General features: G+C 48.8%; 1 protein-coding gene across 1 annotated transcript in view; it reads left to right on the top strand.

Moving 5' to 3' along the window:
• MDN1 (midasin AAA ATPase 1) overlaps positions 1 to 16812 on the top strand; it is a 389265-nt gene extending 372453 nt beyond the window's left edge. Inside the window, exons 97-102 of the mRNA XM_088472042.1 lie at positions 2447 to 2621; positions 2726 to 2799; positions 3104 to 3218; positions 4903 to 4969; positions 6360 to 6502; positions 15971 to 16812. Coding sequence (XP_088328168.1) covers positions 2447 to 2621; positions 2726 to 2799; positions 3104 to 3218; positions 4903 to 4969; positions 6360 to 6502; positions 15971 to 16159 — 763 coding nt within the window. The 3' untranslated portion in view covers positions 16160 to 16812. The remainder of the gene's footprint in view (positions 1 to 2446; positions 2622 to 2725; positions 2800 to 3103; positions 3219 to 4902; positions 4970 to 6359; positions 6503 to 15970) is intronic.
• Positions 16813 to 17435: the final 623 nt, after the last annotated feature.

Here is a 17435-nt window from a genome sequence, read left to right as displayed (position 1 = left end):
GCTCTTGAGACAGCCGTCTTGAGGTCTCGGGGCTTCTCCAGTTCGGTTATTGGTACCATTCTCAGGGCACGCAAGCCTGCTTCAGCACGGATTTATCACAGAGTGTGGCACACTTACTTTCAGTGGTGTGAGTCCAGACATTATGATCCTCAGGTGTTCCGAGTTTCTAGGATCTTGGAATTTCTTCAGTCAGGATTGGATCTCGGCTTACGCCTTGCATCTCTGAAGGTTCATGTGTCCGCCTTGTCCGTGTGGTTTCAACGGCGGATTGCAATACTACCAGACGTTCGCACCTTTTTCCAAGGTGTTCTCAGGATCCAGCCTCCCTTTGTGCCTCCTGTGGCTCCTTGGGACTTGGCGGTGGTGCTACGGGTCCTGCAGGGTCCTCCGTTTGAGCCTCTTGAGGCGGTGGAGCTCAAGTGGCTCACATTTAAGACGGTTTTTCTCCTGGCAATTGCTTCGGCCAGGAGGGTGTCTGAATTGGGGGCGCTTTCCTGTCGCCCTCCTTTCCTGATTTTTCACCAGGACAGAGCGGTGCTCCGCACTCGTCCAGAGTTTTTGCCCAAAGTGGTCTCGAAGTTCCACTTTAATCAGGAACTACTTGTGCCAGCTTTTCAGTCCCCTGATCTTTCAGCTGGTGAGACTTCCTTAGATGTGGTCCGGGCGCTTAGAATTTATGTAGACCGGACGGCTTCGGTTAGGAAGTCCGATTCCTTGTTTATCCTCTTTGGTTTTCACAAGAGGGGTTGGCCTGCCAACAAACAAACGTTAGCCCGTTGGCTTCGTTCCGTTATTTGTGAGGCTTATGCACAGGAGGGCTTACCTGTGCCAGCCTCTGTTAAGGCTCATTCCACTCGTTCTGTGGGTCCCTCTTGGGCTGCTAGACGTGGCGCTTCTGCTGTTCAGCTGTGTAAGGCGGCCACTTGGTCTTCAATTCAAACGTTTTTGAGGTTCTATGCGTTTGACACCTTCGCCTCTCAGGATGCATCCTTTGGGCGCCGGGTACTCCTTTCAGCACAGGAGCGTCCCCGCCCTTAGTTGTACTGCTTTGGGACATCCCCAAGGTCAACCCTGTGGACCCCCTATGGACCCTGAAGTAGAAAACAAGAGATATGGTAAGAACTTACCTTTGTTATCTCTGTTTCTACGAAGTCCATAGGGTCCACAGGGCGCCCGCCCTGACGCACCTGGCTTCAAATGGGCTGTGTGGCTGGTCACCGGTTTTCCGTCTCCCATTTCTGTGAGTATGGTTTCTTGTGTGTTCCAGTCTTCCTTCTCTCTGTTTAGTCTCCTCCTCCGGCCTTGGCTGCTTACCAACTGAGGTGCTGGGGGCGGGGTATAGAGGAGGACGGACCCAAGTGCATCCTGGGAGCAGCTAAAGCTTTAACTGCGTGGTGCCCATGGATCCAGATCCAGCTATACCCCAAGGTCAACCCTGTGGACCCTATGGACTTCGTAGAAACAGAGATAACAAAGGTAAGTTCTTACCATATCTCTTGTTATCACACAGCTCTTTCTGGCACATCTGCACATCTTCCTCTGATCAAAGATGTGCTCCTGGCACTGTGTGACCTACCTGAGTTGCACGAAAGGGGTCAACTGATGCCCAAGCTGGCTGGTCCAGTCAAAGAATCAGCTGATGCCCAAGCTGTCTGGTCCAGTCAAAGAATCCGCTGATGCCCAAGCTGGCTGGTCCAGTCAAAGAATCAGCTGATGCCCAAGCTGTCTGGTCCAGTCAAAGAATCAGCTGATGCCCAAGCTAGCTGGTACAGTAAAAGAATCAGCTGATGCCCAAGCTGGCTGGTCCAGTCAAAAAACAAGATCAGGTTCAGTTCTCTGCTTTATGACCACCAAATGTCCCCCTTGGATAGCGCTTAGTGGAGCTGTTGCCTTGGGGGAATCTTGTGGTATGGGTTTAAATCCAAGAATAAGAGCTGGAACCAAGAGGCATAAAGCAGAGAATACGGTTCAATGGGGCAGATGTATGAAGCTGTTGAAAGTGGTAAAGTGCAGAGTGATAAATGACCAACCGATCCACTCCCACCTCTCATTTTTCAAACACAGCCTGTAACATGACAGTTGTGAGCTGATTGGTTGGTCGTTTATCACTCTGCACTTTATCACTTTCCAGAGCTTCATACATCTGCCCCAATGAGTGATAAAGCAAGAAGTAGTGGGAGCCACATGTTAAGGCCATGGGGCTAGATTGTGGTCCCATGGGGCTAGATTGTGGTCCTTTGTCCATCTGACTCCAAAGTAAAATAAAGAAGACCTTTTGCTTGCTACAAGATCCTTAATCTGATTACATGTTCTTTTGTAGACACAGTAAAAGTGGGTGCGTTTATGAAATCTGATCTATAGAGACCCCTGCATAGATTGGGATTTTTGGATGAATTGGGATAATTGGAGTTTCACGTGAAATAAATATTTAATTTTTTATCTGCAGAGGTGATTTCCGGACTGGAAAGAGACTGAACATGCGGAAAGTGATTCCATACATAGCCAGTCAGTTCAGGAAAGACAAGATTTGGCTGCGGAGAACAAAACCCAGCAAACGTCAGTACCAGATCTGTTTAGCAATTGATGATTCCTCAAGTATGGTGGACAACCACTCCAAACAGGTAACTTCTTTTAAATGGTATATTTTTTATGACCAATCTACAATCTGGATTAGCATGGATGTGTTACTGGATGAAATCAATTTTTTTTCTTTCTTACCTTTCAGCTTGCTTACGAGTCGTTAGCTGTGATAGGAAATGCCCTGACTCTCCTGGAAGTGGGACAGATTGCTGTTTACAGGTGCGCAGCTTGTGCTAGATCTTTTCTTGATAATACTTTTCTAATTCTTTGTAATCTTTTATAGCAAGCTCCTATTTCATACAGTGTGTGCTATGCAATGGTACAAGACCTGAGATCTAGAGAGCTCGCTAGTTTTTGTGGGAAGGGCACATAGAACTATTTATATACTAATGACCAAGTGCATTATTCTACAGTAGTAAGTTTGCTACTTCTTTTAATTAAGAATTTCATATGGCAAGGCCAGATATTATCAATGTTCTGCATAATATTAATGAACTAACTTATTCGGTTTCTCCCTTTTTAGTTTTGGAGAAAGTGTCACACTCTTACACCCCTTCCATGAACAATTTAGTGAGCAGTCTGGATCCAGGATCCTCAGTCTGTGCAAGTTCCAGCAGAAGAAAACATTACTTGCCCAGGTAACAAATGTGTTTCTTGAGTCCTGAGGATGTGTTATAGAAATGTTACATTAGGGTCAAGTACTCTTCAGGAATGTCAGGGTAAACCTGAAATTGTGGGAGGAGAATTCAGTATATTATCTTATACACTACACAGGATCGGTGCTAGGGTGTTCGGCAGCGCCCGCCGACAAATATGTCCTCTTGACATGCATCATATTTACCCCTTATTCACCTTATGCCACACAGCAGTGCCCCTTATACACATTATGCCACACAGCAGTGCCCCTTATACACATTGCCACACAACAGTGCCCCTTAATCACATTATGCCACCTGTTTGTTACTATAGAATGGACTGGGCCTAATGCCAAGCCACTCACCAGGGGCTCAGTCTATTTGTCTGTCTACTTTAGGTCCAGGTCACACTATGCTCTATGCGTCCTAATGCCCAGATAAATGTAGAGTCCCTTTTACTTGTGGCACGGGCAGTCTGGCCACCTAACATGTCACACATGCTTGTGGCCCGATTGCATCCATGGTCCTAATGCCTAACACCCGGTGGTCTAGGTAGAGGGAGTGGTAAATTATTGGTGGCCGAGGCCATCTTTCGGTAAATTGGGAGACTCTGCAGTGGGGAGCTTTGTTTAGCTCTTTGCTTCCCACCACCTGCAGCACTCTCTGATCCTCATCTTCTTTCTTCTGCCGCTTGCCCGTCCTGGAAAGCAGCACCATCTCCTGGCTTCTTCCGCGGCCGCCAGATCTCAGATGCAGAGACTGATTGAGCTAGGACTGCTCGCTGCAGCTGCTTCTATTTTGCTGCCAGTCTGTGAGCCATTATTGGCTTGCGCCTCAAATGCTCCTGCTGCCTATTAGCCACCCAGTTGCCCGGCGCTGATTAAAACAGCGATCAAGGCAGCAAGCAGTTTCCGGCCGGGAGAGTGCCTCTCCTGCAATGCTAACCCCTTACTTACCGCTTCGGTCCTGACAGTACATTTTGTACACACACAATGATAATTTGTGTAGGCTTTAAAGATAACCAATCAGTATAAGATTGTGAATTAAAGTAGTACTTTATTAGATTACTAAGAAACCAATAATATAAGGAAATGAGACCACAACAACTTAAGTAAATAAAAGGGTTCCCAGCTGCAGGAAAGCCTCTACTCATTCATGGTATGAGATAACGCCAAGGAGCCCACAGCTTTTGGCCAGCAGAAGGCTTGAAGTTCTTGGCACTGCCATGTTGCAGCCCAAGATGTATCTCACTAATGTAAGCTGTACGTTCCCATCACATATTACACCACACACAAATGCAATCAGGTTAAAACCTAAACAGACTGATCATAAACAACACACATTTTACATAAGAAAACAATAGAAAGTTTAACGTGATAATATGTCTACTGGAAATACAACAGACAAATGGACAACATGAAATCACCTTTCTGATCATTTACAATATACTCGTATACACACAGCAAGGTTACAGATTTGTTTAAACTTGGCTTTTGATTGGCTAGTACAATATTTATTCTGTTTAATAATTTGCCATGACACAGTATACTAAGAAACAAACCTGCGTCACCATAGTGTTTGTGAGAATGATATGGTATAATATTCCTATTCATCACATATTACTTACTGGTTAATTCTAATCATGTTATACATTTAATGGGATTTATTTTTGTTTGTTTCAATGCAGTTTTTGGAATCATCTGTCCCCATGTTTGCTGCTGCAGCACATCATTGGTCTCCGAGCAGTAATCCAGGTGAGTACCTAGTGTGCCAGATATTTTTGGGTTTCTTTTAATAGAAGGGATGCACCAATGCCAGAAATACAGTCAATTTGGGGGGTTTGACCACATTAATCATATGCACCAAGCCCCGGAATGCGATACATAGAAACCTATGGCTTCTATTCTGCCTCACCAATTGGATCCCTCACAGCACCATAGACCCGGAAGTCCATCACTTGCAAGTGTGCTGTCCTTTGCGTTTTTCTTCATGCATACCGGTGTAATTAATGCTGGCATGTGATGAATGGCGGGATGCATAGCATGCACATTGTGATATGTCATGCACCCTGCCCCCTGTCAGTAACCCACCAGAACTGACCACTACTCCTAGTTACTTGGCAACTGGACACAGACACAAGTATTACAGGTTGAGTCTCCCATATCCAAAATGCTTGGGACCAGGGGTATTTTGTATAACTGAATATTCCATATTTTGGAATATTTGCATTTAATAATGAAATATCTTGGGAAAGGGACCCTAATAAACACACAAAATGCATTTGTGTTATATACACCTTATACACATAGCGTGCAGGTAATTTTATACAATATTTTCAATAATTTTGTGGCTCAAACAAAGTTTGTGTACATACATGAAATTTATTTGTTTCATATACACCTTATACACACAGCATTTAGGTCATTTTATGCATTATTTTTAATAATTTGTGCCTTAGACAAAGTTTGTGTACATTGAACCATCAAAAATCAAAGGTTTAATTATCTCAGTCATGCCAAAAAATTCCGTATTTCTGAATATTTGGATATGGGAGACTCAACCTGTATTTACACAAGCAAAAAAACCAGCAGCAGGGAGTGAGAGTCTGCACTGGTGTATGGTGTTATACAGAGGTATGAGAGGCTGCACTGCTGTGTGGTGCTATAGGGAGCATGAGAGGCTGCACTGGTGTATGGTGTTATACAGAGGTATGAGAGGCTGCACTGCTGTGTGGTGTTATAGGGAGCATGAGAGGCTGCACTGGTGTATGGTGTTGTACAGAGGTATGAGAGGCTGCACTGCTGTGTGGTGTTACAGGGAGCATGAGAGGCTGCACTGGTGTATGGTGTTATACAGAGGTATGAGAGGCTGCACTGCTGTGTGGTGTTATAGGGAGCATGAGAGGCTGCACTGGTGTATGGTGTTGTACAGAGGTAATAGAGGCTGCACTGCTGTGTGGTGTTATAGGGAGCATGAGAGGCTGCACTGGTGTATGGTGTTATACAGAGGTATGAGAGGATGCGTAGTGAGGACGTTTCTGAGTTCTGATATGAAATATCACAAATGTATAATTATGTTGCACAGAAATTTGCAGCTGTAATATTTTCTGATATTACAAGTAACACAAAATTTTCTTTGTCATAGACACTGCCCAATTGCTCATCATTGTGTCTGATGGAAGAGGATTGTTTGTAGAAGGGAAGGATCGTGTCACACGGGCTGTACAGGCAGCTCGCAGTGCAAACATCTTTATTATTTTTATCATCTTGGACAACCCTACTTCCAAGGTAAGTCCTGTATTTTTATGTGCCTCTCATAGTCTGCTTCAATTCACTTTCCAAACCATGGCCTGCACATAAACAGAATATTTATTTGCTAGTATTTTGGACCCGTCATTTGCAAAGGCGTGAGCAAGCAAAGTGCATAAAAACATGATATGCATGGCTACCTGTATCTGTTGTGCTGGGCTTTATTTTTCCTCTGCCATCCCCTTTTCATCTCTCTCCATCATCTCTCTATTCCTCTCTCTTTCTGGCTTCCTCTCCCTCTCATATTCTGTCCCATTCCCACCACCCTTTTTTTTCTCTCCCACCTCTACTCTCCCTGCCACACACACCTCTATTCTCTCTCCACCTCTACTCTCCCTGCCACACACACCTCTATTCTCTCTCCACCTCTATTCTCCCTGCCCCACACACCTCTATTCTCTCTCCACCTCTATTCTCCCTGCCACACACACCTCTATTCTCTCTCCACCTCTACTCTCCCTGCCACACACACCTCTATTCTCTCTCCACCTCTATTCTCCCTGCCACACACACCTCTATTCTCTCTCCACCTCTACTCTTCCTGCCACACACACCTCTATTCTCTCTCCACCTCTACTCTTCCTGCCACACACACCTCTATTCTCTCTCCACCTCTACTCTTCCTGCCACACACACCTCTATTCTCTCTCCACCTCTACTCTTCCTGCCACACACACCTCTATTCTCTCTCCACCTCTACTCTCCCTGCCACACACACCTCTATTCTCTCTCCACCTCTACTCTCCCTCCAACTCTATTCTCCCTGCCACACACACACACCTCTATTCTCTCTCCACCTCTACTCTCCCTCCACCTCTATTCTCCCTGCCACACACACCTCTATTCTCTCTCCACCTCTATTCTCCCTGCCACACACACCTCTATTCTCTCTCCACCTCTATTCTCCCTGCCACACACACCTCTATTCTCTCTCCACCTCTATTCTCCCTGCCACACACACCTCTATTCTCTCTCCACCTCTACTCTCCCTGCCACACACACCTCTATTCTCTCTCCACCTCTACTCTCCCTGCCACACACACCTCTATTCTCTCTCCACCTCTACTCTCCCTGCCACACACACCTCTATTCTCTCTCCACCTCTATTCTCCCTGCCACACACACCTCTATTCTCTCTCCACCTCTACTCTCCCTGCCACACACACCTCTATTCTCTCTCCACCTCTACTCTCCCTGCCACACACACCTCTATTCTCTCTCCACCTCTATTCTCCCTGCCACACACACCTCTATTCTCTCTCCACCTCTACTCTCCCTGCCACACACACCTCTATTCTCTCTCCACCTCTACTCTCCCTGCCACACACACCTCTATTCTCTCTCCACCTCTACTCTCCCTGCCACACACACCTCTATTCTCTCTCCACCTCTACTCTCCCTGCCACACACACCTCTATTCTCTCTCCACCTCTATTTCCCTGCCACACACACCACTTTCTACTTCAGGGTCCATAGGGGTCCAGAGGGTGACCTTGGGGTATAGCTGGATCCTCGGGCACCACGGAGTTAAAGCTTTTAGCTGCTCCCAGGATGCACTTGGGTCCAACCTCCCCTATACCCCGAGCCACAGGCACCTCAGTTTGAGATGGTGCCCGGCCGGAGTCGGGTCACCCTGTTGGGGGGGCTGCAGGAGCAGCCCCCTAAAGCTTTTTATTTAACTAGTTTAAATTTATTTTTACATTAGTTTTGTTCTCCAGAGCGGCAGCGCTGGGCTGTCTGTACAGACGCCCACGCTGCCGCTCCTTCTCCCTGCTGGCGCCGCGACGCCAGCACTGAACTGGGGATCGCGGCGGGGGAAGCCAGAGTCTGTACTAGCCGGACTCTGGTTTCCCCCGTGACTGCTGCCGGAAGACGCCGGGGAGCTTAAGGTAAGCCGCGCACCGCTGATTAGTGCCGGTGCGCGGGTAATGCCTTTTTATATGCAGTCCCATGCCCCCGGTCTAGGGGACAGACCGGGGGCGCTAGCGGTGGCGGCGGGCCCCCCCTCCATCGGAGGCATACCCCGCCAGACCACTAGACCACCAGGGTAAATTAAGCGGCAAGCGGGATGCCGCAACCTTGGGGGTTAAATATGCTAGCCAGGGGAGGAAGTCTTCCCTGTCAGCGGCTCCTCCCCTCAGGTTGATTGTAGTGGAAAGGTTCAGTGAGTATATCTTCCTGCATGGTATGTGACTTTTGCTAGTGCTGCCTGTCTGTGCTTATTTCTACTTACTGTCAGCCTATACCTATCCCTTTCCTTCTCCTACAAGCCCTACAGGTGTGCGGGGGAAGGGCGTTTCTACTGACCTCTCATTATATAGATCACGTATTTGTGAGGTCCGTCACATACAGTTGTGTGCTACACGGTGCCATATTGTGGGCTGTTGTTCAGCACACTGGTGAGTGCGCACGTTTTCTTCCTAAGTCATGTCTGAGGAGGAGATTGAGCACTCCGGGGCTCCGGCATTGTTCTCCTGCAGGCGCTGTTCTGCAGGAGTGGATAGGGAGGATTTGTCACAGGACGGCCTGTGTGAACGGTGCCAGGCGGTCCCTGGTACGTCTAAACCTCCCATGTCGCAGGAGCCACCATGGGCGATGTTTTCCCAGGTGCTGGTGTCCATCGCGGACCGTCTGTCGGTCCCGACTGCCGCCCCTACTAGGGCGTTGCCCCAGCCTGCCATTCCCCGGGTGTCCCACAATTATTGCAGACTCCCCCGGGGTCTCAGCCTGTTGGTCCCTATGCGGGGTTGCCAATGTATATTCAGTCCACCCCTGTGGCACAGCCGGCTGTGGTGCCGTTTCAGGCTCCTGTGACAGCTCCTCCACCCTGGGTGGATGCGCTTTCCCACACTGTCCAAGATTTGGCGGCAGCATCTTCGGCTTTTCAGTCGATGTTGCGCAGTGACGTGCCCTCCAGGGCGTCTAAACGCTCAGTCATGGCACAGGCTGCGCATCTTTCGGATTCTGAGGGGTCCTCGGATGATGGTGAGGTGCAGGATGACTCGGCCTCAGATGCCTCAGTCCAGGAGGTAGACACTAAGTCTTCCATCAATGTGCGGGCTCTGGTTAAGGCGGTGCGGGCCATTCTTCTGATTGAGGATGAGGCACCCGCTCCCAAGTCAAGGTATCGTAGTTTTAAAAAAGCTAAGGTTACTTCTACAGCGTTCCCCTTGTCTGATCAGTTGACTGATCACATGGCGGTGGCCTGGCAGACGCCCAGTAAGCGTTTCCTGCCACAGAAACGCTTGGCGTCCAATTATCCATTCCCGGAAGCACATTGTAAGAAATGGGAAACTCCGCCTGCAGTCGATTCCCATGTAACACGCCTCATCAGGAGTGCTACTTTGCCATTGCCGTCTATATCCTCGCTGAAGGATCCTACGGACAGGAAGGTGGAGACTTGTCTAAAGTCTATTTATTCTCTCTCAGGGGCTGTAGCCCGGCCGTCCATGGCCATCTCCTGGGTGGCCAAGGCCATTGAGGGGTGGGCCAACACCTTGGAGGACACGTTTACGGATGAATCTCCGGACGTCCAGAGGGCGTTGTTAGGACAGATGAGAGATGCCGCCTCCTACATTGGAGAAGCATCTTTGGATGCTAGCCTGTTGACCTCTAGGGTTTCGGCGGCAGCAGTGTCTGCTCGTAGATCCTTGTGGTTGCGGTCTTGGAGAGCAGACACGGATTCAAAGAAAGGCTTGGAGGCCTTACCTTTTAATGGGGAATTACTATTTGGTCCGGACCTGGACAAAATAGTACATACCCTGGCAAAATCCAAGTCAGCCTTCCTCCCTTCAGCTACTACACCTGCTAAGGTCCGGAGCTCGGCGTTTCGTTCCTTTCGGGTTCAGGGCAAGGCAAAGGGTCAGTCCTTCCCGAGGCAGTCCGCACCCAAGACCGCCTCAAAGCCAAAGAAGCAAGCTTGGAGTGCTAGGCGCCCTTCTTCGAAGCCAGAAGATAAGCCTTCTGCGTGATGGGACGGGCCTCCCTCTGGGGGACCCCAGAGTGGGAGGCCGACTTCTTCAATTCGCCCAGTGCTGGCACAATACCACCACGGATGCCTGGGTGCGAGAAGTGGTCTCCCAGGGGTACGCCCTGTCTTTTCGGCACAGGCCGCCTTGCCAGTTTTTTTGCACAAGTCCTTCTCAGGACAAAACCAAGGCCTTGCAGGTTCAGGAAGCCATAGAGGCCTTGCTGACGGCGGGGGTCATTATACCCGTACCACAGTCTCAACGTGGGATGGGGTATTACTCTACGCTGTTTCTGGTGCAGAAACCCAATGGCTCTCATCGCCCCATCCTCAATTTGAAGTCCCTGAACAGGTTTCTCAGGGTTCCCAAATTCAGGATGGAAACTTTGCGTTTCATCATACTGGCGATGGAACCGGGGGATTATATGGTCTCCCTGGATATCCAGGACGCCTACCTCCATGTGCCTATAGCAACATCGCACCAACGGTTTCTGCGGTTTGCTATTCTCCACAACCACTACCAATTCAGGGCTCTACCCTTTGGTCTCTCCACGGCACCAAGGGTATTTACCAAGGTGATGACGGTCATGGCGGCTCACCTTCGGAGCCAGGGGATACGGTTGCTACCGTATCTAGACGACCTCCTCTTGCTGGCAAGCTCCCCGGAGGTACTGATCCAGCATCTCCACCTGACGGTCGCTTGTCTACAGGCGCACGGCTGGTTGATCAACTGGAAGAAATCTCATCCCATCACAACGGATGGTTCATTTGGGGGCCCTGCTGGACTCTCGTCAGCAACGGATTTTTCTGACTCCAGAGAAGGTCTCCTCCTTACAGCTGCGGATTCACAGTTGTCTGAGCAGTGGCAGAGTGTCTGTGCCCTCAGCGATGAGAGTTTTGGGGTCCATGGTGTCGGCATTCGACATGGTGGAGTTTGCCCAGTTCCATTCCAGGCCCCTGCAGGGGCTGATTCTTTCGAAATGGAACGGATTGCCACACAGGATCCGCTCTCAGATGCTGGTGTTGTCCTCGGAGGTGCGTCTGTCCCTAGCCTGGTGGCTGCAGACAGCTCATCTCCTAGAGGGGCGCCCCTTTTGGATCCCGGAATGGGTTCTGCTCACGACAGATGCCAGTCTCCGGGGTTGGGGGGCGGTGACAGGCTCCTTGTCACTTCAGGGTCGTTGGTCGGCGGAGGAAGCGATTCTTCCCATCAATATCCTGGAACTGCGGGCAGTATACAGAGCCCTGCAGTCGTCCGGCACCGCTCTTCACGGAAGGGACGTTCAGGTGCAGTCAGACAACGCCACCACGGTGGCGTACATCAATCACCAGGGAGGGACTCGCAGTCGAGCTGCGATGTCGGAGGTGTCCCGCGTCCTGGCTTGGTCGGAGCGCTATCTTCCAGCTCTCTCGGCAGTTTTCATCCCAGGAGTCCTCAATTGGGAGGCAGACTTCCTCAGCCGTTACGACATGCATCCCGGGGAATGGTCGCTTCATCCAGAGGTATTCCAACTACTCGTGGACAAGTGGGGGCTGCCAGAGCTGGACCTGATGGCGTCCCGTCACAATCACAAGCTGACTGTGTACGGGTCAAGGACAAGGGACGCAGGCGCAAGTCTGATAGACGCGCTGTTGGTGAAATGGCTGTTTCAACTGGCTTACTTGTTCCCTCCGATATCTCTGCTGCCTCGGGTCCTGCGCAAGTTCAAACAGGACGGAGGCACACTGATCCTGGTGGCCCGGGAGGCCGTGGTACTCCGATCTGCGGAGCCTGTCCATCGACGCTCCGTACCTCCTACCTCAACGGCGGGACCTGTTGTCTCAGGGGCCCTGTCTTCACCCGGATCTGGGTCGACTATCTTTGACGGCGTGGCTCTTGAGACAGCCGTCCTGAGGTCTCGGGGCTTTTCTAGCTCCGTTATTACCACCATGCTGAGGGCGCGCAAGCCTGCTTCCGCGAGGATCTATCACAGAGTGTGGCACACTTACTTTTAGTGGTGCGAGACCAGAAACTATGATCCCCAGGTGTTCCGGGTTTCGCGTATTCTGGCTTTCCTTCAGTCGGGTTTGGACTTAGGACTACGTCTTTCTTCACTGAAGGTACAAGTGCCTGCTCTGTCGGTGTGGTTCCAGCGCAGGATCGCTGCTATGCCGGACGTACACACCTTTTTCCAGGGTGTTTTGAGAATCCAGCCTCCCTTTGTGCCACCTGTGGCCCCGTGGGATTTGGCGGTGGTTCTTCGGGCCTTACAGGGTCCTCCTTTTGAGCCCTTGGAGTCAGTGAAGCTCAAGTGGCTAACTTTTAAAACTGTTTTCCTCTTGGCAATTGCTTCTGCCAGGAGGGTTTCAGATTTGGGGGCGCTTTCTTGTCGTCCCCCTTTTCTGATTTTTCATCAGGACAGAGCGGTGCTTCGCACTCGTCCTGATTTCCTGCCTAAGGTGGTTTCCAGGTTCCACATTAATCAGGAAATTGTTTTACCAGCCTTTCAGTCACCTGATCTTTCGACTGGGGAGACTTCCTTAGACGTTGTCCGGGCACTCCAGGTTTATGTGGACCGGACTAGTTCTGTGAGGAAGTCGGATTCTTTGTTTATCCTCTTTGGTTTTCACAAGAGGGGTTGGCCTGCCAACAAACAGACTGTAGCCCGTTGGCTTCGTCCTGTTATTATTGAGGCTTATATGCAGGAGGGTTTACCTGTTCCAGCCTCTGTTAAGGCTCATTCCACTCGGTCCGTGGGCCCTTCTTGGGCTGCTAGCCGTGGCGCCTCTGCTGTTCAGCTCTGTAAGGCGGCCACCTGGTCTTCCATTCAGACCTTTTTGAGGTTCTATGCGTTTGACACCTTTGCCTCTCAGGATGCATCCTTTGGGCGCCGGGTTCTCCTTTCAGCACAGGAGCGTCCCCGCCCTTAGTTGGACTGCTTTGGGACATCCCCAAGGTCACCCTGTGGACCCCTATGGACCCTGAAGTAGAAAACAAGAGATATGGTAAGAACTTACCTTTGTTATCTCTGTTTCTACGAAGTCCATAGGGTCCACAGGGCACCCGCCCTGACGCACCTGGCTTCATATGGGCTCTGTGTCTGGTCACCGGTTTTCCGTCTCCCATTTCTGTGAGTATGGTTTCTTGTGTGTTCCAGTCTTCCTTCTCTCTGTTTCGTCTCCTCCTCCGGCCTGGGCTGCTTACCAACTGAGGTGCCTGTGGCTCGGGGGCGGGGTATAGGGGAGGTTGGACCCAAGTGCATCCTGGGAGCAGCTAAAAGCTTTAACTCCGTGGTGCCCGAGGATCCAGGATCCAGCTATACCACAAGGTCACCCTGTGGACCCTATGGACTTCGTAGAAACAGAGATAACAAAGGTAAGTTCTTACCATATCTCTTGTTATTCTCTCTCCACCTCTACTCTCCCTGCCACACACACCTCTATTCTCTCTCCACCTCTATTTCCCTGCCACACACACCTCTATTCTCTCTCCACCTCTATTCTCTCTCCACCTCTATTCTCTCTCCACCTCTATTCTCTCTCCACCTCTATTCTCTCTCCACCTCTATTCTCTCTCCACCTCTATTCTCTCTCCACCTCTATTCTCTCTCCACCTCTATTCTCTCTCCACCTCTATTCTCTCTCCACCTCTATTCTCTCTCCACCTCTATTCTCTCTCCACCTGTCCCCCCTCTATTCTCTGTCCACCTTCCCATCTTTATTCTCGCCCCCCTCTCCACTCTATTTTCACTTTCTCCCTCTCATCTCTGGCTAGTGCATACTCATGCCCTCTGTTGTCTCTTGACGGGTGCCAAGTCCATCTGTCATTAACCCCATCCTGTCCCCCAGATTATGGTCTTTACAGCAGGGCCTCTGGTGCCAGCATAAATCCAGCAGCTTTTTCCTTTCCTTCAGAAGGAGGACATGGCCTCACCAGCTCCTTCACGTTCCTGAGCATGGTCTGTCACTCACTGAGCTCTGCAGGAAAGAGAAATACCAGCAGTTCTAGAATAAAAGAGCCACAGATACTGACACTGCCATATTTTCAACAGCACAACCTTCCAGGGAGCGCAGCATATGTTGGTTCATTTCACAAAGCTGCTGAAGTATGGGTGGCCATCTTTACAAAGGGCACCATTCCACAAGATATACTATAATCCTACAAAGCTGTGTGACTCTCACTGCACAAGTCAGGCAGAGCTGGCCCTAAGCATCTCTGACCCAGCACCAATCACCCAGCAGCAAAGATCACAGAGACAGCCAACTACATCCATCACCCCTCTCCAACACAGCAATCCTCACCCGGCAGCACAGATCACAGCCGTACCAATCACCCATCCCCCATCCAGCACACAGCAGTCAGCTCAGTACTCCTCACTACATGCTGAGCTGACTTTAATCAAAACATTTTTATAACAGTCACTTACTTTTTAAAATTGTCTGGCTGGCTGCCTGTGCGTCCGCCCCTGCTGAATCCTCCTCACTGCGCTTTGTGGGGGGTGTCGCTTGCAGGGAGCCTAGTGCAGGCTTAGCCTGTTGGACTCCGCAAAGGCCCATGGGAGGAGGAGCTGGTGCAGCTGGGCATATACGCAGCAGCCCTCCTTCAAGCACCATCGGCCATTTTTGTTGATGCCCAGTGCCCCCTCTCTGCAGAGTCTGCTACTCTGCTCCAGCCTCCCTGGACCTGCCTGCTCCAGCAGCGGCAGTCCACTGTTGTGAGCTGCTGCTGCCCGATCAGAGCTGAGAGCTCCGATCGAGGCCGCCTAACCTCTAGCAGAGCCCCAGCCGTCCAGGTGCCCCTATCATTTGCTTTGTTTGCTATGCCTACGGCCGGCTCTGATGTAAGGGACACTCCGTTTAGTAGGAGTTGACTTGTACTTGTTTTTCTAGAAATTTTGGAACCTATTACTAATATATTAATACTTTGTAACTAAACGTCTACAAAATTCCTTGATTTTTACCTTCTAACAAGATAATTTGGAACCTAATGGCCCACATACATCAGCAATCGATTGTGGCAATTCTGCAATTTGCAGATGATTGTGTATAAAAATCTGCAATGTATGGGCTTCACAGATCGCAGATTGCAACCAAAAATGTATTGGAATTGTTAAGTCAGATTGTTCAACATGTTGGATTTCACAGATGGATTGGGGCTGTAGATTGCTAGTGTATGGGCATGATCAGCAGATTTGCAGACCATTACTAGTAAAAGGATGGGCCTTTCAAGATTGTCAGATCTGTGTTTGCTGCAATCGATCTGCAAATCACTAAAAAAAGATCTGTAATGTATGGGTGGAGATTGCTAGATTGGGAAATCCTAAGATCGGGCACTTCAAATTGCTCAATTGTGGTATTCAGATTGCTGATGTGTGGCCTGCTGCCATCTTTTTGTGACTTGCATTCATGCTAAATACACCAGCATCATTTGCAGTGTTCGGTAAAAACTACTGACAGTCAAACTCTAAACATCTGTTTTTTTTGTTTGTTCTTATTTCAAGGATTCCATCTTGGATATTAAAGTGCCGATTTTTACTGACCCCAAAGAAATGCCCAAAATGATATCTTACATGGAACAGTTTCCGTTTCCGTTCTACATCATCCTTCGTGATGTGAATGCACTTCCAGAGACCCTTAGTGATGCCCTCAGGCAGTGGTTTGAGTTGGTGACTACCTCAGAGCATATGTAACATGTTTTGATGAATGCACAGCAGCCTCTTCACTTTCACATCTGCAGTGGTGAGAGGTGATCAGGGGAAGAACCATGGACCTCTGTACAATGTGATATTACAGCATATACCCTACAGCTCAGGTCAAGTCATTTCAATGATGCAGGAAGCTAGGCATTGGTCAGTGACATAAGTTATCTCTTATGTAGAAAATGGCATACCTCCAGCATATAGAAGCAACTTGTCGGTTATTCCTGTGTATAACTTAATAAAACACTTTATTAATAAACCATCTGACTGCATATAGCAGTACACAACTAATGAATGGAGATGAAATGGAGCTAAAGACTGTATGGTTATATAATATGTAGAGAATTTGCTTTTGTTCATATGTTTTCCTACGTTAGAGAAATAAATGCCTAGATATTACTTTTTTATTAAACCAAAGTTCACTTCAAAGGTTTGATCAGAGGGCACCAATGTTTGTAGTTTTGTTGTTTCCATGCTCTGTGAAATGTATTGCTGTAAATCGCAACATACTGTGAAGTCTGCACATTTTGTACAATATTATTAGGGCATACAGGTCTTTGTGTGACATGTCTTCAAAAACATTTTTTTATCTTAATAGCTATGCAGCCTAATAAAGATTGTTCATACCTTTCTGGTTAATTCAATCTGGAGCCCTGAGGTCTGTTCATCCTTCATTTTGTGTCATATAAACAACATGTAATCATGTTTATTGAGGATTTTTTCCACAAATTGAACAGCTCTTAAACCTCCTCACTTTAGTACTAAGCTTGGAGATAAAGTGGATGGAGGTAAAGTACCAACCAATCAGCTCCAGCTCCTAACTGCCAGTTTTCAAACACAGGGTCTATTTACTCAGAAGGGTCTATTTACTAAGCCTTGGATGGAGATAAATTACCTGCCAATCTGCTCCTAACTGCCATTTGACAGGAGCAGATTGAATGGCAGTTAGGAGCTGATTGTCTGGCACTTTATCTCCATCCAAGGTTTCGTAAATAGACTCCACAGTCTATAAAGTGAGAGTTCGGAGCTGATTGGTTGGTACTTTATATCTCTCGACTTTCTCGCTCTCCAAGGCTTACTACATATACCTCTGTTATACAAAATTCAAGCCTACCTATTAATGTACAGTGTGCTCCTGCTCAGGTGATGCATGCCCTGACCTACATGGGATTTCCAAATAAATTCTTCAACTAATGTCGGGTACACACTAGACGGTGTGTACCCGGCCGACGCATAATGCGATGAACGTCAATCTGGTGAACGACCG

This window comes from Taudactylus pleione, unplaced genomic scaffold, assembly GCF_031769625.1.
Source record: "Taudactylus pleione unplaced genomic scaffold, aTauple2 ptg000015l, whole genome shotgun sequence".
In the NCBI taxonomy this organism is placed as follows: domain Eukaryota; kingdom Metazoa; phylum Chordata; class Amphibia; order Anura; family Myobatrachidae; genus Taudactylus; species Taudactylus pleione.
Note: the sequence above shows the minus strand (reverse complement) of the source record. Positions and strands in the feature narration are given on the sequence as shown.